The 13,826-nt window shown below is 40.5% G+C and overlaps 1 protein-coding gene across 1 annotated transcript in view; it reads right to left on the bottom strand.

The window, feature by feature from the left end:
* The window catches only part of SH3RF3 (SH3 domain containing ring finger 3), a 304,545-nt gene that overhangs the window by 52,171 nt on the left and 238,548 nt on the right, over positions 1 to 13,826 (bottom strand). The window contains exon 5 of the mRNA XM_084844525.1: positions 2,618 to 2,718. Within this exon, the coding sequence (XP_084700651.1) occupies positions 2,618 to 2,718 (101 nt within the window). The remainder of the gene's footprint in view (positions 1 to 2,617; positions 2,719 to 13,826) is intronic.

Below are 13,826 nucleotides of genomic sequence, written 5' to 3'. Positions count from 1 at the left end.
ATTCAGCTTTAGCTTTGGCCCTGAGGGACACAACTGTGACTGAATTTATAATGCTGAATTCATGGTGATACGGTTAATGTCATCTCTGTAGGTCTATTATACGTTTGAGATACAATTGCTTTGAAGGAAAGCCTGGCTTCCAGGCACTAAGAACATGAAGGTGCTTACTTTTCTTTTTCCTCCATATAAAAAAATATTCTGCAACTTGGCCACGTCAAACATCATAGGCAAGTGACCGCTAAAAGGATGAGACCACCCGCTGTATCTTTCTAATGAAACACAGAGAAGCAAGTGCTCGCTATAGTCCAAGGCAGCCTTTCCCAGCCTCATGCCCTCCAGGTGTTTTGGACTGCAACTCCCATCATTCCCAGCCAGTATGGCCATTCCATTGTTGGCTGGAAATGATGTGAGCTACAGTCCAGCAAATCTGGAGGGCGCTAGATTGGGGGAGGCTGGTCTGAGAACACTGCAGATTAAAGTATCTGCTGTTTGTATGACAAAACTATCTAATTATTTTACCTGGTAATACCCTTTCTCCCCCACTGGTGCAGTTTCAGTCACCATGATATGTAACTAAAAATGGAGAGTCATTTTGGACATTCCAAAGAAGCTGTGATGGGGGGAGTGTGAGCAACTTCATTAATTTATTGCATTTCTTGTGCTTCGTCTCCTCATGCATCCCTCATTAAATGGGAGAAATGTCATCATAGATGTCTTGGATGATGATTCAGAGGCAGAGGAGGCTTCTAGTGATGTGGATGAAGTAAAATCTGCCTAAGGATCCCAAAAGCCACAAACTAGCTCGGGTTCAGTATGAGGGAGAGCACAGCACACTGTAGGCCATTCAGAGGAAGAGGAGGTAATGCCTGATAGTGCTCCTGAAGCAGGGAGTCAGACGACCACCCTGAGGCCACTTATTGGTTTGCAAGCTCCTGACAGAAAAGGCATATTGATAAGATTTATACATCTGATCTCCAGTCAGCAAGCATAGAATCCCTCTCCCATCCACATCTTCTCACTTAAAGCAGGGGTGGTCAACTTCTTTCGGCCTGAGGGCTGAATTTAATTTCAGAGGAGCTCTTGGGGAGGGGGGACACATTCAGGTAGTGCGTGGGGCTGAAGGCAAAAGGGGCCAGGGCCAAAATACCAAAAGTACCAGCATCTTTTAGTTTAAAACTCTTACTGCCTGTAACTAAGCCTCAGGGGAGGGATTTCAACCTTTAGAATGGGAAAAAATCTATGCAAAAGCTGGGAAACCACTAAACAATCGTAGTTAGGGGAAAGGGGGGAGGCCAGGGTAAGAGGGGAGCCCTGGAGTGCTGGAGACCCATCTGGGGAACTCTGAAGTATGGAATGGGACATCAGGTGGGCCAGATTTGTCCCATGGGCCTGAGGTTCAACACCCCTGGTTTAAAGGAACTGCAGTAGCATCCAAAAATATCCACTATGTGAATCAACAAGCATTATCACAGAGGACTCACAGCATAGCTGTACAATACATAGCCATTTTAATTATAATGTTGATTATAATCTTTGCTGATTCCCTCATCCCCCTGGAGTCCCCTTCCTGCATGAAAATCTGCTTGGGGGCCAGGGGGGCCCCCTTGAAAAGCAAAGGAAATGAATATTGCTTCCCCTCACCACCACTGGCAGTGTCCTGAGCAGAACTCTGTTCAGGGAGATGGTCTGCTGGGGTAAGACATGCTGGATCAAAGCTAATGTATACTGGGCTGACATTTGGATTTTTCTGAGTGAGTAGTATAATCTACAAATGTAAAACATAGTTACGTTCATAGTAACAGTGGCATTTGGCAGCAGTTTGTGGGTTAATTAATCACTGTGGTTTGTTCTTGGGTTAGCTTGGTTATTTAACCCATGAACAACCCAAAGTGCATGGGTTTAGATGTCATGCAAACAACCTATGAATGCTGCATTCGTAGGTTGTTGCTGGAAACTGAAAGTGGCTTGTGTGTGGCGTGCATACCTGCAATTCATGGGTTAATTAATTAATCCGTGAATTGCCACGAAATACCACCATTATGTTTGAACAGGGCCACTGACTAGGGATTTATATAAAGCATTTTCTAGAGCTTATTCCTGTTCTAGTTAACCTTCTAGTTTTCCAAGTAACATTTAATCACCCTTTTTTTTACTTAAAACCCCTTTTTTACTTAAGCTAAAACTCTTGGCATATAGCATGTTAATATTATGTCTTCATTTATTTGTAGTTCAATAGATAACTGGGTGGTTTTTATCCTACAGACCATGCTTTTTAACAAAGTCTCAGGTGTTCAATCGTACAGGAACGTTATTTCGCAAATGGTTTAATTTACAAGAGCAGATTTTCTCTAGCTGATAGGCACTCAGCCTGCCATACCATGATTCATACAGCTGTGATAAATATCTTGGAAGCTAAAAATGGACTATGCAAAGAAGGTGACCTGGCCTTTCACTGTTCATTTTTCAGTGCTGGCAGAAGGCTGGGTCAAGTCCAAGACAGCGATAACTACATGCAAAGTGTTCCTCGTAAAGGACCTATTCTTTCAGACTGCAACCAATAAAGCCAACATGATCTGTGGACTGTAAAAACTGTAGTCAGGGAAAAATGGATGCTTACATGTTGAGGGGTAGCTGGACCTTTGGCAGTGTTCCTTGATCTCCAGTGACTGCACTTGTTCTGGGTCCAGCCATCGTTGCAGAACCGGCTGAAGTAGAATCCTACAAACAATATAAAAATAGCAAAATTAAATATATCTACATGAACTACTTAGGGCTGTTAGGAATTAAGTCTGTATTCTTTCTCCCTTAATCCCAAAGATCTGCATAGGCATAGCTGCCTCAAACACTGATGTATACGTCTTGCAATGTCACCTTTATGTTATAGGGCAGGACCCATAAAGAGCCCTTTACAAGGTGCTTCAAGACAGCTTTTTCTGCTAATTGGTGTTCTGAAACTTGCTATCGTCACTTGCATAACACATGCTTTGCAGGGGCTGCAGAGCTACCAAAGTCTATGGCAGCAGCTCTAATCCCATTCAATGGGGTCTTCCCTGTTATACTTCCTGGTTGTTTTCCACCATCACAGTTCACCAAGAGATCAGGGAAATGACCTTAGGCACATGCCAGTGAGTGTACCAAGCCTTCCCTGTTTTGTTTTTGCAGTTTCAGGACTTTGTGCTGTTGGAAGCTGTTTTTTTAAAGGCATTTTTGGAAACACCGTTGGTTGCATTCAGACGAGAGGCGCTTAGAAGCACCACTGTGTTCATGGAATCCCTCTTCATGGCTTGATGGAGTCAAGATATATATTGGATAGAATATGCAGCAGCCAATACGCCTCCTAAACATTTATGCGGTGGTACATCATGTCTTGTGACTGAACTATAAGCAATTCAAACCATGCATTTTAATTTTATTTGCTTTATTATTTAACAGTAACTTTTTTCATCCTTAAAGCTATCCTTAATATATCAAAAAAATTATTTCTGGTACAAGCACCACTTGATTGTTAAGGGAAAAGGTTAAAGCTCAGTGGTAATATTCCTGTGAATCTCAGCATTCTGCATTTATAAAGCAACCCTTTCTTGTCTAGTTTAAAATAGCTGCTCAATATATCACTGGAACAGTGTTTAACTTGATAAGGGGTATGATTCCCCCTTTATATCATTTTCTTATTAGTTCTTTGTGTGATAATAATATTTCATATGTTTTCCAAAAGATTGCCATTTAATTGAGTGTTTTGAATATTACTGTTTATGACCAGGAATGTTGATTTCTTTAGTGAAAAAGGATGAACCACAGAGCAAAGAAATAATAACTATCATCAACATAACAGAGTTTGTATTGAAGTTTATATTGCTTTTCATTCCCAGCTCAGAAAGCATTTTCATAGGAGAAATCAGATAGAAATTTACCTACAACCAGTGAAGTACACCATTTTTTTGAACAAAAATGTTAAGATTAAGTCTTCTATAAGTTCTAGTAGCTAAAAGACCTGTTACCCAGGAGAAGATGACAAACTGTGCCCTTACTGTAACAAGGTCTTCACGAAAGAAGTCAAAAAGCTTGTCCAGAACAACATTGGAAGTATCTGCAACTATTTCATAGACCCATCCATCTGAATTCAATGTATTGCAGTGGGTAGAATTGGGCCCTATAGTTTGAAAAGCTTCCAAAGTCCTGTATCCATCTGAAAGTGGTAGATTCAGTTATGCAGCTATTAAGAGAGCTGGTATGGAATATCTTTATAAATCCCTCCTCTTTATGATGTCTTGTGGGATTTTTCAAATCCACAAGTTCAGATGCATTTCATAAGGTGTGAAGTGTGACAAAGTTTTATGCTTCTTTCCAGCTCACCATCTGTTAATCTGAAAACTTCTATCAGTCATTTACTTAGCTGGTACCAGCACTGATAAGAAGCAACTGCCTTTGGTGCTGAGCATTGGATGCCTGGTTTTGTATGTGTGGTCTTTCTGAAGACCAGAGACACAGGAATGAAGGGCTCTGCAGAGAAGATGATTTGGGAGGGAGAAACATATTGGACCTAAGGCAACCTGATTCTCAAATAAACAAACAGAACAACCCCACACACAAAACCCGACAAAACTGGGTAGTATGGCTGAGTTGTATATGTATATATGAAGTTTTCCTCAATGGCTCAGTTCAGACATGAACCTGGGTAACATCACTCTTCATGTGGGGGAGGTAGGTGTTCATCTTTCCTGTCCCCATGTATGTAACATAACAGGTCACATGGGTACTCCATGTGTAGGCCATCATGAATCACTGCCTGACTGTTCCCTCAGAAAAAAAGATGGGGAAAGATCGCACAAATCGGCGCTCCCGTGTATGAAATATGACACCTCACCCTGTGGAAGTGAGAGGTGTAATGCTGGTATTACCAGGCTGCTGTCACCACTCAAAGAATGTTCCTTCCATCACCCTATTCCAGGGCACTTATGTTGCTGCTGTATAAACTGCCAGCTCCAGTTTCGTGGGGATTGACCTCCACGAAGCCACACTGGATAACACTATGCTTATCTTCTTATTTGGTGACAGCAATTCATGTTCTTTAAAAGCTAAATAAAACAAGAAACCAGCACTCACAAAGACATCTCAGTCCCTTCTCCTCTGTCCCCCACTTCCAACTGTCATAGCTGTTCTCAGAACCCCACTGACCAAACCCAACTCAGCAAAGAAGGCCCAACCACCATGAAGTTCTACCACCTGTGCAGCTCATCCCAGCAATAAATATAATCTGCTGAACTTTAAATAAAATCCACAGTTCCCCAGGTCACCACACGAATGTCCATGTAGGGTTCATGTCATGCACTTTTAAGTGGAGGGAAGACAAACCTGCTCACTTCAACATGTGAAGGCTGCCGCAGCCTGTATAAGACCTGACCCAGGTCTATGCAAAGGCTTGATGCACCTGCTAAGCACTTGCTTGTTTACGTGACACTGCATTTCATAGGACAGAATGGGAAGCCTTGTGTTCATAGGCCCCGTTGTATTGGTTCATAGCTTCAGTGTGCCTGATTTTCAGATAGGTGATGTTACATAATGTGTTTACTACTTATTTACATTTCTTTCCCATCTGGTACCAACTGTACAAGGCAAGTTACAATAATCTGTATCAGACTTCCCAGTCTCATGCCCTCCAGATGTTTTGACTACAAGTCCCATCACCCCTGACCATTAACCATGCTGGAGGGGGCTGCGGGGGACACTGTAGTCCAAAACATCTGGAGGGTGCCACGTGGGGGAAGGCTGATCTATACCATAGGCACTGTGCTTCACAATGGAACAACAGATTTTCCAAGGCCAGCCACTGGACTTCATGGCTGAGCAAGGATATGAATGAGGGGCACTCATGCTCAAATCTAGACTACTGTAATGCGCTCTACGTGGGGTTACCCTTGAAGCCAGTTCGGAAGCTGCAGCTGGTGCAGAAGGCGGCGGCTCGCCTGATTAAAGACAGCCGCCGGTGTGATCATATAACTCTGGTGCTGAAGGAGTTGCACTGGCTACCAGTTGTTTTCCGGGCCAAATTCAAGGTGTTGGTTTTGACCTTTAAAACCCTATATGGTTCCGGCCCAGCCTATCTCAAGGAGCACCTCCAGCAACACCAGACAGGCCGCTCAACAAGATCAGCCTCGGATGGCCTTCTCTCTGTCCCATCAGCCAGGACAGGTAGGCTGGTGAGGATGAGGGAGACGGCCTTCTCTGTGGTGGCCCCCACTCTGTGGAACTCCCTCCCTAGGGAACTCCACCATGCCCCCTCTTTAATGAGCTTCTGCCATGCACTGAAAACTTGGTTGTTCAGGCAGGCATTTGGGGTGGGTTAGGGTATTTTTAAATAATGTTTAATTTGTAATTTTACTGTTTTAAATTGTACTGTTGTACATTGCCCAGAGTGGCCAGGTGACAGGCCAGATGGGTGATTAAGAAATTTAATAAATAAAATAAATAAATCTAAGGCTCTACCTACTGTATATCACTTGTACAGACACTGTCTATTTCATTTTCCAAAGATTATGCATGAATGAACCTAACGCCTTGAAAAAAATGTTCTATGCAAATCAACTTCTGATCTCAAGCAACCTTCTTTGTGGTATCAAAAATAAACAAATAAGAATATTATTTGCAAGGGGAAATTGTGATTTATAGGATCAATAATTATAGAAAATTACATTTCATGTTCTGTGATCAGAATGATCTATTGACAGGTTTCTTGTTTGCCAGCATGCTGTTTGTTTTGCTGTCACAAAACATCCATTTATAGAAAACCCCCAAATCTAGAAAAATGAAAGTAGAAATTTCTCTTTTATCTTGCAGTGCGTTGAATGCCATATTTAGCACTTAAGATGGCTGTGTGAGGGGAAGATGACCATGTGTACAGGCATCTGTCTACACTACAGCAACAACAAAAATGCAGAACAGAGTGGAAAGCAGCTACTCCAGTCTGCCACGCCTTCAATGTTTATTAATTATGGTTAATCAGACATAGGGACCTATAAGGAATTGGGGGTGGAAGAAAGAAAAATCTTTTGCTCTTCCCCTAAAAAAGAAAGGAGTGGATGAACGGAGACATATGCCCCATATGCCTCTATTCACCCACCCCTCTCTTTTTTAGGGTCGTAGGGGAAGAGAGGTGTGTGTATGTTTGACACCCCCTCTACTTTTTTTTCTGCTAGGTTATAGGGTCTCTGTCTTGGAGGCTCTTTTTCTTACCATGCTGTTCTCCATTTAGGCTCCTCCAACATCTACACAGGCATCCCATTTTATAAATATAGAGACTGATTGCTTTTGAACTGCTCTGAATTTAAGATAAGCAAATATGCATCTATAAATAAGTAAATAAATGTTAAAACAGGAGCAGCAGCTTCTATTTCCAGCCTGAATTTTGTTTTTCGCATTGTTTGGTAGGAATTGATAAAAAAAATCCAAATACTTTGTAGTCTCTTTGATGGTCGTTTTGTTAAAACATGAAGTCATGAGGACAGTCATAAAAGTACCAATATAGTCCAACATTATCGCAAGTTGGTGGAGGAGGGATAATACTATCACTGTTGCTATTAGATAAGCATTATCTTCAATGACCCACCCCTACACATCTTATTCCGACTTAACATTTTTTTTAGCAGCATCTCAGTGCAAGGTACTCTTTGCCATATTCATTAATGAAAGAGATATGTCTTTTAATGCATTGATCACATATTTATATCTTATTTTTAAGAGAGGTACACTCTGATATTCCACACATACAGGTTAATAATTCCTTTGGGAATATCTGAGCTAGGAACAAGCTAATAGTCCTTGAGATTCATGCTACTCATTTCTGTCAAATTCAGTGACTCTATAAAACAATGGGTCATGCAATCACTCCAGGCCTTAATGTTCTTAGGAATAATGTGAAAGCACTTAATTCATAGTTGTGCGACAAAGTATTGGCAAGAAAGAGCTACAGCCAAGATCAAGCATTCTCATCAAATGTTAATTACCAAAGTGGGAGGTAAAACATCCAATGGCTCCTGAATGCGGCTTTTCTTTTACTGGTGTAATATATTAAAAAACACCCCTACATATATAGATAAACATAATTACAGCTGCAGATGGGCACACACCAACTATTTGTCTACTGCAGGAGGTGACGATCATCAATCTCTGCTATAGATTTATTTGGCCTATAAATTACTGAGCCATCTGTGGCAGTTCTAACCCACTGTTATACCAGGCAGCATGAGAGATTGGAGAATAAGCTACTGGGTCGTTTCCACTGTAGTTGGACAGGGATATCATCATGGCTCAGTAATACTCTGAAACATCTGATTCATGAAATGGAACAGTAGGGAGGATCTGGACTGCAGAACACAGAAGAACAAACTTTTCAGTCTCCACCTGTGTGATGGGCAGCCAGGGAACAGTATTTACACGATCTCCCATAATTTACTCTACCTCCTATTGATTTACGTAGGATGAGCAAGAAACTTACAACCTGACTCCATGAATGTTTACTTGGTGGTTAAGGGCCATGTAATTCAACATGGCTTATTCCCCAGTAAGTGTGTACAGGATTGCAGATTTTGCAATTTTGGTATGAAATTTCTGACACCTACCAACAATAGATCATTCAGACTCAGCACGATGGCACCTTCATTTTGGAAAAAAGGTACAGTTCCATGATGCAGAGTCCTCAACGCAAGTATTTGTTCTTGCCAGTCCACACGGACACAGGGACTGGGAAAGGATTGAAATGGGTGGTCCATACATTCAGTTCTCCAGTACCTGTCTTTCATCTGGACACTTTCCATCCTCCTGGTGCTTAGTGTCAAGGCAGGAAGCTGCCACTTCAAAGATCCATTGAAAGCAGCGGTATTCCTTATGCTTATGTAGCAGTTCCCATGAAACTCACAGTCTACATTGAGAATAACACTGCTTTAATTTAAGTTAAAAGAATCTGTATCTATATTTGATCAATGTATTTGTTCATTTCCAGATTTCTCCTTAAAGTTCCCTTGTTGGCAATCAGCAACAATACAGTCTAAGATATTAAACAAATTTCCCAGTGTGACATACCCAACTCTCTTGAGGGATACTTTCATAAAGAGAACATCTTTGTTACCTGGGTGGATTCATGAATAGAGCCATAGCTACTCAGAGGTAATTCTTATGAGTGTGGTAGCTGGAAAATATGCTTGTACAATAGTGAAAGCAGAAGAAGCTGTATCTTTGGCTGGTCTGGACAATACAATACATTCTCCATATGAATGTAGACTGGAGAAAGTTTGGATGCATTGACCTCGTTTGCACATAACACTAACCCATAATTTATTTAACCAATGGTTTGTTGAATTCTGGGTTGTTGTGAGGTGTGAACCCAGCCGTACTAACAAACCATGGTTTATTAACCATGAACAACCCAGAAAGAGAACCCATGGTTTGTTGTCAGGTTGTCAACTCTGGTCAGGTTTAAAACATGGATTGTCATTATGTGTGAACCGAGAAGTGTGGGTTGTTCATGGGCTGTTTTGCCAGGCTACAGAGGCAGCGGGCAAGAGCGGTAAAAAAACAACAGCCACTCTATATGCCAGTAGTACAGTGCCACAAAAGCATTTGGAAATGGGGAAGGAGCAAGTGGAGGACAGAAACAAACAACCCAGGGATTGAGAAAATAAAGCATGGTTTGTTTGATTGTCTGCCAGACAAACGCTAAATAGGGCAACAAACTATGGGTTAACCATGGGTTAAATAAACCATGGATTAGTGTTATGTGAGAACCAGATGACTGTGTGGAGAAGCTTTATAATGTACTAGTATCTGGTGTCTCCAGAATGGCATATCTGCATTATAGCCAAGTTAATTTAATGTCAAGGTTCTTCTTTAAAAAGAACCATGCTGGGGATATAAAGTATCTTTGACACATTTGAATAGGTATGGTCATAATGTAACTTCTTTCCAAATTCAGATATGGATTTCAGGTATTTTAAATACCGGTGCACTAAGAAGACTCCAATTTTAAGCCTGTTCTTGGCTAGATACTGGATGTAGGGAAAACCAGATTAATAATCCAATCCACAGTCCAGATAAGACCAAGTAGTTGGGTTTAAGAAGAGTGGCAGTATAGTTCTAAAATATTTACTTGGAAATAAATCTCATTTTAAATGGAACTAAAACCTGATTTAGTTGGCATCCTGTATGTGACAAACATTTTTTTTTTCTTTTAGATGCTAAAATGTTTTTTCCCACATGTGTTTTCCTCACCACACATACAGGCAGATGTGAGATGATTTACATTCTTGTAACTTTTTCCCCCCACTGACATGGCATTTCTATGTGTATCAACAAAAATGACTAGAAATTACCCAACTGTAATTGCACAACATGCTTTGAGGAGTATAACATTTGGTGGTGGGTGGTGGGAGATCAATAACATATTACAGGAATGTGCAAATCCATTCCTATTTTCTCATTAATGTGCTTATGATCCTGGTCCTTTTGACTCAAGGTAACTAACAGCCCGATCCAATTAATGTCTACTCAGGAGTAAGTCCCACAGAGTTCAATGGGGTTACTCCCAGGAATGTAGGTATAGGATTGCAGACTAAATCAGCTCAGATCAGAGTTCTGGACTAGGGAGTAGGCTGAATTTGAGGCAAAAATCATTTTAAACTTATGAGCTCATGTGACATGTTTTGAGTGCATCTATCATGATTCATAAAAACAATATTTCTTTGGAGGCAAACAATGAATGCTCTGTGTAAAGAATAGAGTCCTGTTCAAATCCAAAAGGGATTTGAATTTTTTTCCCCCAGTCTCCCATGCACAGACATAGACCTAAACTTTTGTCTTTGCTTCTCTCTGTTTTAAATATAATCTGTATGCTTATCTCCAGTCTCCCAATGCAATACAATAGTTTGCAATTTTAGGCATCTGTCCTTGTTTTCTATTAACTAGGAATCAGACCTGCATGCCCCACTTCCTTTTATATTGGAAAAATAGTTTGTTTTGTTTTGAATTGCTGTCGCCGTTTAGAGCAGACAACTCTGCACAGGGATTGTTTGTTGCTCTTTTCAAAATGTGTACCCTGTGGTCGGGCATCATGTGTTAGGTCTTATTGTGAACAAGCTGACTCCCTGTTCAAGATGAGAATTTGTTTAGAGCACATACAGATTATATATTGGGTGTAGGCAGCCTCACTTCATTATTTATGAGATGCATCTTTGGTCAGAAAAACCTTTGGATTTGGAGCAGGCTGACCTGTGACCTTTCCAAATAGTAAGGAAGAATAATTCATAAGGGGTGCAAATGGAGAGAAGATGAGCCACCTGAGGCCTAAGCAAGATTAGTGAGCCAAGTGGGACCTCTTCAGCTGTACAGGGCAGTTCACTTGCAGACGGCTCCTCTGCTAACCTCACTCAGGCTCAGTTTTATCTCTGGCCTGCAGCTGTACTACATTCTCAATACAAACCAATTTAACTAGTCTGTAAGAACACTCTCCATGACAGACAGACACAGCTTAGAAGGCTGTCCTTTATTTTTTATGGGCTGCACTCAGTGTGCAGACATCAAATATGTTAGACGCAAATTCTCCTGAAATAATGATCAAGGCAAGATTTGTTTCCACCAAACAAGTGTGTTTGCAAGTGTGCAAACACAAAAACACACCAACCCTCAAAACCCTTTTCTTCCAAGCTGCTGCATTATTCCATAGAAGCAATGCTTGTGTGCCATCATTTCCCTGATCGTTGTGGTCAGAAACTGATTCTTTACTACCTCCAAGATTTCTAGAAATGAAAAGGATTAAGACCACCACTCATTTTCAGTTGCATTCAAAGCAGCACAAGGCATCTATATGCTTATCATTAAGTAGCAGGAAACAGCTGAGTTTGTACCACTTCTAGAAAACGAAGGACTCCTTGTGCTATTAATCAAAAGCCATTGTGCAGCTCTTCCATCTATTCCTCCTTAATAGATTTTTTTTTCTGGTAGGGAAAAAGATGGAAGAAGCAGTGGGAAAACACAAGAGGGTTACAAATTGAAGATGACGACATCTGGACCCTCCACGCCCTCTGTAGAATCCCATGAGTGGGGCTGGGAGTTACATGATAATAAAAAACCAGGAACATCCTAAACCTTGATGTCTTGGACAATTAGTGCAACAGTACCTCTAAATGTGGAATCTTCATGAGATTAAATACTATACTATGGACATATGTCCTCAGCACTAAGCATATTTTGTAAATTCATTCCTTATAAGGCGAGTATCTTATAAAAGTATATGGGTCTGAATACGAGAAAAAAGAAGTATAAATAGCCCTGTACTTACATAGTCTGTAATGAATGGGACATTTCCGAGTAAAGAGTATTTTGGATTGGGATGCAAGTATTATTATTTATTTATTCCATTTCTATACTGCCCAACAGCTGAGGCTCCCTGGGCAGTTCACAACAATTAAAACCATAATACAACATGATAAAACAGAATATAAATTTTAAAAGTTTAAAATAGCATGTAATACCAAAGTAAAACCCAACAGCTGTTACAGCCCAAGTGAAAAGGTGCATTTTTAGGAGGCGTTTGAAAGATGCTCCATTTTCTGCCTCCCGAACTGTACGGGGAAATATTAATATAATAAAGTAACATTAGTGGTCTGCATTAACCATTGTAAAAATGGCCAATGATATTTCAAACTGATACAACAGAAATATATTTTACAGAATATTTAAATAATTTTATAATAAAGTCACCAAATGTGCTATCAATAAACATTAATCCCTTGGGATTTTGTATGAAGAGAAGACAAAAATGCTGATATAACATCAATTTTAATATAGATAGATTAATATTTAGATGACAACTTCCATGCATAGATGCGACTGCTCTATTTTCTTTTCTTTAGGTATTCAGAAAATGTTTCATGTTTAATGAAGGGGCTAGCTTCAATATTTCAAATGGGACCATAAAGAGATACATAACTAGTATAGTTTAATTTATTTGAAGAAAAACAAAAACCCACAGATCCTGCAGTGATTTTCTGTACTTGGACCCTATTTCATCAATGAATGCAGAGTCCTGTAATCCAATGAACACAAAGTAAATAGATTTTCCAGTGTTTTAATAGTTTCATAGGTTCTGCCCTCACATTAGCCAACTGCCATTTTGGGACAGTCAACTGCCACCTATCTCTATCCAGAACTTACTCAAGTCCTGCTGTCTTCTGGCGCTGTAGCATTATTCACTATTCCACCCACTTATACACTTAGCAAGAAAGACTCCATCCATGTACATACACTTCTAGCAGAGTTGGAGCTTCCTGCCTATAGTGTGATGAGAGGATTTAATTATTCTAAGGTGCTAACCAACGGTTTCTGTAAGCTTTGCAAAATCTGTACTAATTTAGGAATCATCATATGATAAGGAATAATCTTGAGTAACGTATGACATATGCTAACAGTATACTGTATTATGATTGGCCGTTAGGCTACAGTGTGATTGGCCCTTGGGATGTCTCATATCTCAGGTATAAGAATGTGTGTTTGTTAGAAGGTTGTTGTTCCCACCTGTTGGCGACCAACCTTCAAGCATGAATAAAGAATTGTTTATTCTTTATTGTTTATGTTGGAGACCAACCTCTACCTCCAGCCTCATTCCTTACTGAGCGGAGAACCCAACAGTGATAACACATCTCTCTCTCTCTCTTTCTCTCTCTGTGTGTGTGAGAGAGTGAAGAAGAGAGAGAATACAGGAACCACATGGGTCTTTCTGGTCCAGTTGCCCTTGCCCACATGATTCCAGTATTCACATACATGCTGTAGCAGCCACAGGA

The sequence above is a fragment of the Heloderma suspectum genome, chromosome 3, assembly GCF_057233095.1.
Source record: "Heloderma suspectum isolate Gila_16-S chromosome 3, 16-S_ref, whole genome shotgun sequence".
NCBI classification, from domain to species: Eukaryota; Metazoa; Chordata; class Lepidosauria; order Squamata; family Helodermatidae; genus Heloderma; species Heloderma suspectum.
Note: the sequence above shows the minus strand (reverse complement) of the source record. Positions and strands in the feature narration are given on the sequence as shown.